Raw genomic sequence first — 13,853 nt, forward strand, 5'->3', positions numbered from 1 at the left:
ATATGATTTCGACCTATGTCATGACTGCAGTGACTTTATCTTTTTATCAGAAAGCTGTACATATTTATCTTTTCCTTGATCATTGGTTAATCAGAGATGACAAACCACAGAGAATCCATACATTCCAACGGTGACTCTGGGATTTAGTGTTTTCCCAGGCCTATCAGTAAACATTATGAAATATACAAAGACTCCTACATAGACCCTCCAATGCATTGGATTTCTAGAGGGCATACAACAAAGTGTATTGCCTCCACCCGAAAGGATTTAAGCTGTCAAAATCATAAGCTTACGCATGCTTCATGCATCTTCCGTTCTAGTGCGTGTTCTAGAGGGTGCGAGGACCAATGTTTTAATGCATCCTGTGGTGCCAAAAGTCAGATGAAACCTGAGTAATTGCAGCTTCAGAGAACTGTCAAATGGAGTCAAGAACATCATCCACAGTCTGGAAATCTCAGTACTGAAAGAGGTCAGAAAGAACCTTTGTTGATGGACCACAGAAGAAAACCTTGTCAAAGGAGCTCCTGTCTACCAACAGAATCCAATGATATATGAAGTTACAACAATGTTCTACCTGAACAAGCAAAGACAGGTGACCTCCCCACAACCATTATATCAGTTCTGAAGAGCACTGAAAACCTACCTTTTTAAATTGTTGCCCAAGAGGGGTCTCAAACAGCAAAATAACAAAACAAAAAAATGACAAAAGAAATTGGAATCAGATTTTAGTTTGTTTCAGTTGCGCTTTGGGGTCGACCATTTTGCAAAGGCGATCCACTTTTCATCCATCTGCGCCCATTTGCGGCTCAGTCGATCAGGTAAGCATTATAAATATTTCAAAATCAAAATCAAACCATGCCAAGGTACAATGTTCCCTGGCTATGGGGCATTCAGGACTGAGTGTATCCAATTGGCACATATCTAGCAGGCTCGCTGAATGTGTAAATGGACACATTGAGAAGACTGAGTGGGTAGAGTTTGTCCCCAGTAGTAGTGGAACAGATTTTCAGGCAATGGGGTTTCCACTTGCGGATTTCTATGCAACACAGGACAACAACGGGTCTCTCCATTATTTGTCCTGCAAGTGAGAAGGGATAGACTCACTAAGGGGCTCATTCCTTCTCCCTTCACAAGGTCATTCCATTTCCATATATGTGTTCACTCTTTTCACTCTCATTGCAAATGCAGCCGTTTGGCCTACCAGAGGATTTATTCTTTCCCCATGTACTGCACTGTCCACTTCCCACCTTACACTTTCCCCTCGCCCCCTGCACTTGCGTGATCTGAATGACACCTGGCCTAGTGAGATCGTTGTCTGTCTTCCCTCTGTTCCCCCCCTTGCCGCGTTGCGCCTTGAAACACTTGTGTATAGGCGAGTTATAACTGCCATATCATATCATATATCATATCATACCATGTACCCTTGGAAGACATTTGCAAAGCGATGGCGTGGCCTATGCTGCATGCTGTTTGTTAACACTACTATAGGACTCAAGCTGGAGAGCAGAAGCGCAATTCAGCCAGCATACAGTATATTCTGCAATAGTGTTTGCGGTTATGGCCTGTGTGAGGGCCTCATGAGACAGACACAGACAACAGGTTCAGGTTTTCTCAACAAAACATTATTTTAACTTGAATGGAAGGGTGGAGAAATGTCTCATTTGCCCTATGATTTTCCCTACCTAAAGAAAACTAAGGATAATCTACATCACAAAGTCCAAGGTACAATATCTTTCTGTGTCCAAAACCTATACTTACCCTCATAACTAACCATTGTTAGAATTCAAAATAACGTTCAGACCCTCTTCCAGCTCTTTGGCATGTAAGAAGCTCTACTTGCCCAAGTTCAAAGTAGTTAATCAAATACAGGGGTTCCGTTCCCCAAGTACACAATAGTTAATCAAACAAAGAGGTTTCCCTTCCCCTAGAGTTCAAATCTTCCCGCTTTCAAACAGAAGAGTTAAAATCTTCCAGATTTTAAACAAACACTTGACCTTAATATCACAACAGGGTCTTGGCACACCACAAGCTTCTTTATAGGTACTTTCAGAGGCTTCTCCATTCAGGGCCACCCAGTCTAGGTGCAGTTATCGGACCACATGGTCCAACCATTACAGGTCACGCAACCCTTCCTTGACTGCTTTTCCTTTAACACCAGCCCACTGCTTCTCCTCAGCAGTGAGGTGTGACTCATATGTGTCACATTCTCCTGACACTCGCTTGTTTAACTACCATGCACTTGTTACACCTTCTTATGTTTCCTTGGCTCTTGCCAATGCATGTTTCCTTATTTTACACAGTTCTTTGCATTTTCTTGGCTGTGGTAAATGTTGATTTTATCATATCTTGCATACAATTCTCTGTGCTCTCTTGGCTTTGCTAGCACTTGTTTCAGTTCATGCAGTTCAATATTTCACTAAAGTTCACAACCTTCTTCTTAGTGTGATTCACAATCTTTCTTTCACCTCTCAATATCCCAAAGTGTTCCCAACTTGTTTAATTTTGTTCCAGGGACGTCATTTCACCAAAAAATACCAGGGGTAGCGGAAGTGACATCACACGACCCTTGAACCCCTGATGACATCACAGGAAGTGGTGTCATTTGACCCCACCCCGAAGTGATATCGCGGGAAGCGATGGAACACAACATTTCACCCGTTGACAAAACAGGAAGTGGCCACACATAGCATTGTACACTACGAAAAATGTGGTTACGATATCACTAAAATGTGATGTGCATTTCATACAAGAATGGATCGCCATATGTATCGTTAAGATCAGATAGGCCCATATTACCAAATTACTGTGAATGCAAGCAGACGTCCATGACCAAACAATAATGATGTTTTATTATATAGCACTTATGCTTAAGCGCTTTATATAGAAAAAATATACACCCTATATCACCCAACCTGTGTTGGTACTCATTTATCAACCTCAGAAGGATGAAAGGATGAGTTGAGGCGTTTAAGAACAGACTAAATCAGTGACTCACCCCCTGAAGTGTGCCTGAAATAAACCTTTAATGAATCTAGCCATTATTGTATAGAATTCCACAAAGACACATTATTTGGTATTCCTATTCTTTCGTACATGGGGTCAGTGCTGAAAGTGTTAGACTTGTGGCACTCCTGTTCTTATTTTTCTTCTTTTTTTAAGGGGCCTGAACAAGAAAGCCAGCCATTCCAGACGTAAAGAGCCACATGGTGCTGGCCACAGCCCAGGAGCTTGCATTACCAAATAAAACATTTTTTTTTTTTTAGAGGTCGCAATGGAGACCACAGAGGTTACAGTTGCGACCTCTGGCGACCCTTAAATGACGTCCCTGTTTCGTTCGGTAGTCACAAAATGCTTTGTTTTCATTTCATTTGATATTCAAAAGTGCATTTCATTTAATTTAGCATGCTTTCATTGCGTTCGATATTCAAAATGCCTTTCTTTGATTTGACTTTCTTTCATTGCATTCGATATTCAAAAGTACCTTACTTTGCCTTAACTTGCTTTCATAGCGTTCGATTTTCAAAAATGCCTTGCTTTGTTTTAACTTGCTTTCATGGCATTTCATATTCAAAATGCTTTTCTTCCCTTTAATTATATCACCAGCCCGTTGTTCCCCCTTTCCTGGTTGCAGTCACTGGTTGATCTTACGGCTCCTCACGAGGTCTTCCACTGCCATGGTTCCTATTTCTCTGTGCAGTCGCTCGCGTCTTCTCATGGCGGTCTTCTTGTGGCTCGCGCACACCCAGCAGAGCTTCTTTGGCAAAGCAGGATTCTCACGACAGTTTCTCCCAGGCCCGTCAGCCTCTTTCTCACGGCTTGCCACTGGCCTCCAGCTCCGTATTTCTTTGCTTCCTACTGCATACACTCTGCACTGCTTCATGGGTCCTGAGCTCTTCTCCTTTCATGCCGCCACACCGGAGAGATCCGCTTGCACACAGCTGACTCTGCCTCCACAGCTGACTGTACTCCCACAGCTGACTCCATTCGGTTTCGGCTTCCATCTTTCAAAACTCCAGCCATCATTACTTTTACAAAAAGGACTAGACCCCTAATCAGATAAGTGGTAATCAGGCCTTGCTCCTTTTGTCCTCCTCCTCGTCCCAGTACTTGGCTGTGCTTGATTGATGTTTGTCCTTTCAACATGAAGATGTGTTGGTCTAGTCATCCTCTTCGTCGTCCCAGTACCATACTGGTACAATTTAGGGCATATTTTAGGGGAGTCATAGAAAAAAGGCTGACAAAAGCCTATAAAGGCTTGAGGGATGTAGGGTTCATGGTGAAAGGGAAATGTGGGATACTATGTCTCACTTAAGGACGTCCTCTCACTAGTCCCCAGGTCTCCTCCACCCAGGTGATACTCCATCGCATATCCACCCCTAGGGTCAGGATGCAAAGTCAATGGCCTTTCCCATGCCACCTGAGAAGAGTATACAGGGGAAAAGAAGTGGGGACGCGCTCAGGGTCCTCACACGTGTTAATCTCTCACAAGTAGGAGGAAAGGGGAAAGAACATTGGAGTAAGAACAGTTACTTATCCTAGACACTATTGTACTCCTAAGTCACAACATTTTTCAGATATTGAATAAAAGGACTAACATGTGGGTCTCGGAGCATGTGGAGTGGTGTTCCTGCCATTGGTGTGGTTTTGAATGGGCACATCATGCTCCTGTCCTCTTACTGTGAAGAAAACCCCACATGTATATATGAAAGGGTCCTATGGAATAGGAGTAAAGTAGTCATTACATTGGGTAACTTGTATCTTTTGAGGCGGTGAGGATGGAATTTTGGTGTTGGTTTTCTGACCTGAATAAAATGTCTCCTTGAATAGTCTCTCAAAGGTGTCCTCTTCTTTCTTCTCGACTCTGTGCCCTTACTCCTTTTGCCTTGTTGGCATTGGCCTCCATTCACCTTTTAGGTTACAGTGTGATCTTGTCACTCCTCCTCTTTGTTTCTGTTTCACTCTGTGTGTTGCACTCAGGTGCCCATGGTGCTTACCTGATTACAGCTGCTGGAGAACCATGGGGTCTCTCTGGTGCTCTTTCTGTACGCACAGGTTAACAGCGCCTAAAGACAGTGCAGTGTCTAAACTCTATGGCATTGATCCCCAAAATGTAGCTCAGGAGCAACATGTTGCTCGCTACACCATGAAATGCTGCTCACCAGTTGCTTTGGGCTACTGTGTGAAGGCCCAGAGGGAGGAGCATCTACAGTGATGCAAGAAGAATGGCAGGATGGGCCAGGAAAGTGAGGGAAAGCTAGCCAATTAGCCTGCCCTGGCAGAAAGCTGACAGTTTACATGTTTTGGAAGCATCATCATAGAAGGCTGAAGAGCAGGAGTTTGGTGGTGACATGGGTCTGAACAGCACCGGGAGCCTGGTAGGAAGGTCCTGTGAATATTGAGGCTGTAGTTTAGGGTGACTTCATAAAGCTATACCTACCAAAATCGGGTGCCATAAACACCTCCTACAGCCTGGGCTGTGTGGGTATGTAATGCAAATTGATCTTATGAGGTGGCCATTCAGGAGAACCTTGAGGCCAAAAACTAGGAAAACCTGGCAAGCACAAAGATAATCAATGCTACTCTGCTGTAATCATAAGTAAAACCAGCCTTTGAGCCCTAATTTACATGGCCAGCCTACCCTATTATCAGGCCTAGCTGCAATAGAGCAAATCATATGATGGGAAGAACACTGTGAAGAAATCAGAGACGCAAAGGAATGGGAAGCTAACAATGGGGAAGGAGGATGGCAGGCAATTAAGCTGCAAGGACTCTACAAGCCACCAGGGGAGGAAACAGGGGGAGGCAGATCACCCAGTCTCAGGGCAGGTGTGGAGTAATGTGAAGGAGCCATTTCTTGAAGAGGAGGGTCTTGAGCTCCTTCCTGGAATGTAGAAGTGAGGGGTGAGTCTGCTGTTGATGGGTAGGGGGTTCCACAGTCTTGGGGCATAGAGAGAGAAAGCATGTCTTCTGGTTGTTTCCTTCCTGAACTGGCAGAGTTCATGTCTGCACATGTCCTTACTGCTGGTGGATCGTAGGCCTCCAGAGATGTTGAGATTCTCAGTGAGGTAGCTTGGGGACTTAAGGTTGACAGCCTTGTAGATGATGCAGCAGTATTTCAAGATGATACATGGTTGCAGTGGGAGCCAGTGCAGTTCAAAGAGGGTCGGGGTATGTGGATTAATTTGTGGAGTCCTTTGATGAGCAGTGCTGCAGCATGTAGGACATAGCTCAGGTCTACCAGGGTAGTTCCCGGAATGCCCTGCATAAGTGCATTGCCACCATCCAGGAGGAAGAGGACCAAGGCTTGGACAACAGATCTGAAGTTGTTTTCTGGGATGAAGGGCTTGCCTTTCTGCAGGAGAGAAAGTTGGCACCAAACAATTTGTGTATTCCTTGATATGTGCTGTTTGAAGTAGAGGTGTCTGTTGACGCCGAACCCAAGTTACTTCATGCAAATGGCCGGCTGGTGTGTGAAGCCCTCGAGGCTCATAACAGAGAATCAGGTCTGAATGTCAAGGTGTTCAGTATTGTTTGTCAGCAATAGGAATTCAATCTTGGAAGGGTTAAGCCTCAGGTAAGCCGTGAGCATCCAGAATTGGAGCAATGTGAGGCAGCCCAGGAGCCTGTGAATTTCTTCGATGGAGGATATCTTGAGGTAGAGGTGCAAGCCATCGTATTGATGGATGTGGATGTTGTGTGGAGCCAGGAGGGTTTCAAGCATTCCCATTTAAAGACTGAAGATTACAGGTGATGGGTAGAGTTGGTGATCTTGAGGAATCCATTTGTACAAACTGGTGGCCGTTAGCAAGGTAGGATAGAACCAGGTAAGGACAATCTCGCTGATCCCCATGATGCAATATAGATCATCAATGAGTGTCTTGTGGTCTACTGTGTTGAAGGCTGGCAAGAGGTCAATGAGAACCAGAAGGCAAAGATGGCCATCATTGAGGATTTTAAGGCCATCTTCCAGCTCCTTGATTGTAGCTGCTTCTCTGCTACATTTGGGTCTGATGACAGATTGGTAGGACTGAAGGAGGTTGTTGGCTCTGATGTGTTGGTGGATTTGCATGGTTACGAAGATGGGTGATGGGGTGGCAGTTGCTGAGGTCGTCATGGTCCAGTGTTGATTTCTAAAAATGCAGAAGGATTTGTCCAGTCTTGAGGGTTGAGAGGAAGATGCCTTGAGCGAGGGAGCTTTTGAGGATTGTCATGAAATGGAGGAGTTATTTAGTCAGAAGGGTCTTGAGTACAGAGGCAGGGAAGATGTTGTCTGTGTACGATGTGGCCTTGAGGTATGCTAGGGTGGCACTGAGGTCTGCCTTAGTGAGCATCTTAAAAGTAGTCCAAGTAGTTGTGGTTTTGCAAGATGCGATGTGTAGTGTGCAGTCAGTTGTGGAATCAGTAACTATTGGCTACAGGATTATGATGATCGTTTTGGTGAAGATCAACACTCCCAAACGCTACACAACTTGGAGCAGGAGCACTGGCTTGAGCATGCACATCATTTGTCCAGCAAACTCTGTAACCCACTGGGCCTCCCCTTTCTGTACCCCGGTAGGGTGAAATAGGGATTCTAGCAGAAGCTTGAGATGTCCATAAGGGACAAATGAGTGACATGACTGTCTAACTGTTCTCAACTACACACGTTCCAATTGGCATTTTGTACATGCAGGATTTGTGTTTGCTCCCATCATTCATATAATTTACTAGAAATGTTCCGTACTCCAATGGTATGGTCGGCTGGTTATATGATAATTGGTTTTTATACAGAGCAGCGTACAGTTTACACTTGGCGCTGTAAAACACCCTCAAACCAGGTACATGTCCCTCTAATTACCATAGAAAAGTAAGTATTTTGCTATTACAACAAAACTCTGGTTTGGGATATGGCAGCTGCTGCTGAAGAAAATGCTCTTGTAGGGATCTGGATTGTCAAAATAAGTGACCCACACGCCCATGTTTTTGCACCGATGAGGAATTGTCTTCTTCTCTTCCTATGAACAGTTAATATGTGAATCATTGACCAATAGGTAGCATGCATGGCCAACTTTTCATCCTTTAATTATTTGCAAATGGCGAATTTGTACAGACAAGATTTGTGTCAATCACGTATAATTATCAAATATGTTCCATAGTCATTGCCAGTTACTATTCCTCACTATGGGCGTGGGGGGCCACCTCCTCGCTTCAGTGACTGGCTATATTTGTTTATGTAATGAGGAGCATTTGTACTCTGCAGCAAATGTAGCTCTCAATAGTGAAAGGCCAGCAGGGTGTCCTTTCATTATTGCACTGATGGTGTATGCACACTGACTGACAGGAGAGGAGTTCTCTCCTGTCTGTCTGGATGTTCACACTATGGAAATGGGGGGCGGGGCATCTGGCCATCCATGGCAGCGCGTGCTGAGGGTGCAAGCAGGTAGTGAAGTGAGTTATGTGTATAAAACGTGTTTTTATGTATGTGCACTTGTATGTTGGTGTGTTTGTTTTTGTGTATGCGTTGATGCAAGTTGTTTGAATGATGTATGAACATGCGGGTGAATGAGAGAGAATGTGTGTTGTATGATAGCATGTATCTGCATGTTTGAAGCAGGAGCGGGCTGCTAAATTTAAGCATGGTTGCTGCTGGGGGCATGACATTCTTTGTTACTTTACTTTTGATGCACAATAAAAATTGTTTACTGTGAAGCATCCTTTGTCCCATGCCCTCTTCAACCTAATAATCCGAAATCCACCCTATGCCACCCCTCGCCTTGCTCATATCACTCCCTGACCCCCAATTATCAGGGACAGTCCCACTGAAGCAGTCCTTGAGCAATCACTCAACTCTGCCCACAGCATCCTCTCACCTCTGTGATTCTGCAACCCCTACCACTTCCAGCAACGTTCTGTAGAATTGTATGTAACTTATTCCATTTTAAATTGTCTTAATGTTCTGTTTCATAGTTCCCTACCCTTTATATTTTGGTTTATGCAATAACACACTTGGCCCTTTCTAAAGAACCTAGAAATGGGAATGCTCGGTCTGTGTTATGCTTTATGTTCTGTATTTCTGATGGAAGTACCTTTCGACTCTTCTAAATAAATACAAATAGGAATACAGAATAGCTGTGCTACTGGAGAGCAGAACTGATCCACAAGCCTTCCTTGTATTGTCCATGTGTCCCTGAAGCACTGTATCAGTGTTATCAGGTACTGATAAGTAACAATGATGGATATCTGCTAAAACTTCTCACAGTTCATGATTCATGTAGCGTTACATGTTGATACTGTTAACCAAATATACTTAGTCTAGGTATCCAAGAAACTCAACTAAGGTGTGCATTTCCTGGTCATAGCTTAGCAGCTGCTTTATCTCTCAAGAGCAGCCTTTATGCATATAAAGTAACATACTAGTAAGTCTTTAATTCACTATTTAAAAAATAGACCTTTTAATTGCTTTCCCAATACAACGAAGACATAAAATGGTGCATTTTCATTTCTCTTTAGATACGAGATCCCCCACATGAAGGAATGTTCATCTACGGAATCCATATCTGGGGTGTATCATGGAACAAGACCGATGCTGAACTTCTTGATTCTTCACCAAAGCAAAGTGCCAGTTTATTACCTGTCGTCCATCTGCACTGCTTGCCCATGTCAGAGAAGATTGGTGTCAATGATCCCTTGAAAGCATCAGACGCATATTCTTGTCCAGTTTACATCTCTTCAACATCACCACGTGATCCAGTTCTCCAACTCGATGTTCAGAAGGAGAATGTGCCGTCTTCGCGATGGTCTCTTAGAGGCATGAAAGCTACCATCCACCCATTCTAATCTGAGCATCATCTTTAATATTGGGCAATATAAGCTGACAGGTCAGGTCAACAGAGCGAAGACAGTGGAACTGTTAAATAATATCTATTTTTGTATTGCTATTCTGAACACATAATATTTCGATTGATATGCCAAATATTTTACGTCCATTGTTCTTCTCCATAGTTGGATTTTAGAAAGATGGGTGCCATGGTTCTTGTCAAGCAAGCAAGAAGTCTTTGGTATCCACACTCGTAATGCATCCTCATTTCAGTTAAATCACTATCTGCTTCCAATTCCTGCACGCTATACCAATAATAACCTTTGATTTTTAACACACTGTTAAGCAACAATAAACTGGGCGAAATCTGGACAAAGCAATAACAAACCCAACCAATTCAGTAATAAAAGGGCAAATACATTTTTCTACGATTCTGCCGTTTCATATGGAGTCCGAGACTATGGAATCGTATCCCTTGAGACATCAGAGCCCTCAAATCTCTATCAGTTTCACTGAGATCTTAAGACTTTTCTTTTCAAATAAGGGGCAACCAGGGGAACATCGAGGGGAAGTGAGGGGGTATGTTTTGTTAGGATAGTTTGCCCGTCTTTACAGTTCTTCAGTGACTTCTTTATATTCCATCTGCACCTTTATTTGGTTTGGTCCATTCTGAGTGCGTTATAAATAATAAAAATCAAATATGCTATTTAGTCGTTTTCACAATTTTGTTTGGTTATACATTTGAGTTAGATGCTAAGGTCAGGAAGCAGTTGGGCATCAGGGATTGGGTAACAGATGAAAGCTAGACATTTATTTTTCTTGGTATCCCGTCACTTAAAACCTTAAAGTCTTCATTTTGGTCATGCACTTTTCCTCGACCAGAATTCGACCAGCTCTATGTATGTGGGAGCAGGGAAGATGGGAGTGTGCAAGTATGGGTTAGAATAGGGGAGTGTGGAAGGGCGACTCCCGCCAAAATACAAAAAACGGGTTGAATTCTGGTTAGGCAAAAGTGCACAGCCAAAATGAAGACTTAAAAAAACTCTTTTGATACATGTAGAACCGTTTTTCCGTTGCAAAGGCAAATACACAAAAGTAGCTTTTATTTGGTCAAAATGTATGGAAATGTCTTACAATTGCTTACTAACCATTAGACTGCTCCATTTTACAGATGGTTTGGGCAAACCTTTGATTTGAGATGATCAACAATAGGGTGAGAGTCAAATAGGGTGGATATTATTTTTTTGCTCGTTTCAGAGAGTTTACTTTGTGTTGTCTCCAAAGAGATTCACGGTGTAGCGGTCTCCAGCAAGCAGTTTAGGAAACACAATTGTCTCCACTGGCTCAGGTACTTCATCAGCGTAAAATCCCTCTAGCAAAGGGTATCCAAAGATTGCAAGGTCCTCACCTGTGTTCTTAGATCTTTATTTTCTCCCTCTTAGTTTTTGGGAGAGTAGAGGTTAGGAATCTCTGTGCTGTAGGGCAGTTGAACCACCTGACAGTGGGTACCACTAACACAGTGGCACAAGACACCTCAATTCTGGACTTTTACATTGATCCTCTAAATATTTCCTATGTATACAAAGCAATAAAACAACTAGCGATGTTAGAAGAATCAGCCCTTACTATGCTAAATCACCTTCAAGTCGTTTTTCCACACTTCTCTCCAACTTTAGCCGTATTCTTTCTTCCTCATCTTCCCCATAATTTACAAAGCTAGTTTTCTTCTTTCAGTGCACCAGGGAGAAGCAAAAAATAACATATAATCTAGTCGTTTTTCCACACTTCTCTCCAACTTTAGACGTATTCTTTCTTCCTCATCTTCCCCATAATTCATAAAGCTAGTTTTCTTCTTTCAGTGCACCAGGGAGAAGCAAAAAATAACATAATCTAGTAGCGTGGAAGAGATCGGGGAGCTGGCGGGATGGTGTCTTCCAGGTAGTGGTGGAGTTCAGAGTGCGGGAGGAAGAGAGGTGTTGGGAGCCTCGCGTAGCAGCAAGGACGATGCTCAGCAAAAGAGCAGGACAGAGGAGTGAGTGAGAACAGCAGACGAGGGAGAAAGTGAAGCAAAAGTTAGGAAACAAAGATTGGGAAAAGGTGATAGAAGAGGAGGTGGGAGAAAGAGGAGTGGAGGTGAAGAGCTGATGTGTGAGAAAGAGGCACAGAGGTGGAGGAAATTCTAAAGTAGGGAGAGAAACACACATGAAAAGATCATTTGGGGGAATGCTGATAAAGAATGGAGTAGATGCCAAAATCAATTGCACAGGTGCAACCGTTAAAAGCAGTTAAAAGCAGAGGAAGAGAAAAAACTGAGGAGGAGGAAGAAATTAGGGAAGAGGGGGAGAAACAAATCCAACAAGAGGTGGTGAGAGGGGAAATACAGAAGGAGGCAGTGAAGAGAGACAGGTCAACAACAGGGGAACCAGAGAAAGGAAACCTATCGGGCATTTGATTGGTTTTTACAGACAGTAAGGTAGATGAAGGAACAAACAGCATGGTAGAATGATGCCAGGGGAAGAAGGAATTAATGAGACAAAGGAACAAGGAAGAGAAGGAAACATTATTTGCAAACGACAGAACGGAAGACAAGAGAGTAAAGACGGAAAGTCTCCAGAGTCTTTGCCCTAAGCCTGATCATGCAGTGGTGGCTGGTGCTAGGATGGCAGTGCCTGGTCTGGAAGAATGTCAACCAACCTAGGCCCATGCCACCAAGAAGGTGCAGAGGAGCCTATTAATTCCTATCCACAACATAAGCTAAAGAGCGTGATATCCAGGCCCCATCAAGATGACCCAAGGCACCATGGGTTGTGATACTCCAGACATCCAGGCGGACCAAAGCAACATCTTGACAAGACTAACTTAGCACAAAAATATGATATAATGTGCCCAATGTTTGGTAATAAATGTTAAAGCCAACCACTTTTTGGAAGGTCAATTATTCCTTCACGATTAAGGGTCGTGTTTTTTACTAATGTGCCTCTTAAGCAAAATAACAAAACCACAAATAACACTGTCTTGTTTTCCTATTCTATACACACTTAATTTGAGAATCAATGTGAATACTGTGGGCCAATGTTTACATGGTCAGTACAACAATCAGTGGGTAAAGCCGGCAGCTATGACTTATACCCTTCTTTAAATGCATGCTCTCTTTGGTATCCCTATTCACCATAAAACGTGTATGTTGGAGACTGGTAATTTGCCAAACCAGATAATTAGTGTAGGGCCAAATCCAAATTTAGACATAACTAATTTTAAATACTGCAACGATAATGCCAATGTTTTTTCACTCCGTTAGCAAAATCAATTATTCCTAGAACCCTGCAGATGCCTCAAATGCATGTATCATCTTTACAGAGCCTGCTTGATCTCTATGTATAAGGCTATGGAAGCACTCCGTCCCGCCATCTGACCAGAGCCTTGTTGAAATGTTTGCACCTTGATTAAATAATAATGAAGTTCATGCCCTAAGGTAGTTGCATGTTTTACAGAAAAACGTTACTACGGACTCAGACATCAACATGATACCCCATCTCAAGCATTAAGGCTTTTAAAAAAATTGGCATACGGGAGTAGTCAATACATCTATGAACCTCTTATACAAGAGAGCTGTGAATCCATCCAACTGAGGGGCCATGCCAGATGTAAACCAATTATAGAGAGTCATATCAGCCAAGCTACGTGGACAAGTCCTCCCCATGACATGAGGGTTCCCCAACCAGACTGTCCCTCGGTCAAGAACCACATTTAAATCCCAGACCACTAACACCTGTCAAAACTAGCCATCTCCTACAATTGAGTTCTATGAAAAATGGGCCGGTCCATTTGGTGGTAGAGCATAATAGCTGTAAGGGGTATATCACCCCATAAACCTGTTCAGCTCATCACACTACCCTGACCATCTCTGTGTGTCACTAGGACTATGCATGGGAACTCTATAGTCAATCGAATTGTACTGCCTTTTTTTTTTTACTACAAGTGGCCAAAAGGTAAAGTTGCAGGAAGTACTTGGAGCAGAGAAGCCACTCATCCTGCTGCAGGAGATGAGTTTCCTGTA

General features: G+C 43.2%; 1 protein-coding gene across 1 annotated transcript in view; it reads left to right on the top strand.

Moving 5' to 3' along the window:
• Window positions 1-10,506, top strand: part of LOC138452855 (uncharacterized) — a 1,928,742-nt gene extending 1,918,236 nt beyond the window's left edge. Inside the window, exon 107 of the mRNA XM_069605205.1 lies at window positions 9,490-10,506. Coding sequence (XP_069461306.1) covers window positions 9,490-9,816 — 327 coding nt within the window. The 3' untranslated portion in view covers window positions 9,817-10,506. The remainder of the gene's footprint in view (window positions 1-9,489) is intronic.
• The last annotated feature ends 3,347 nt before the right edge of the window (window positions 10,507-13,853 follow it).

This window comes from Ambystoma mexicanum, chromosome 4p, assembly GCF_040938575.1.
Source record: "Ambystoma mexicanum isolate Mex_15411 chromosome 4p, UKY_AmexF1_1, whole genome shotgun sequence".
Taxonomy (NCBI): Eukaryota; Metazoa; Chordata; class Amphibia; order Caudata; family Ambystomatidae; genus Ambystoma; species Ambystoma mexicanum.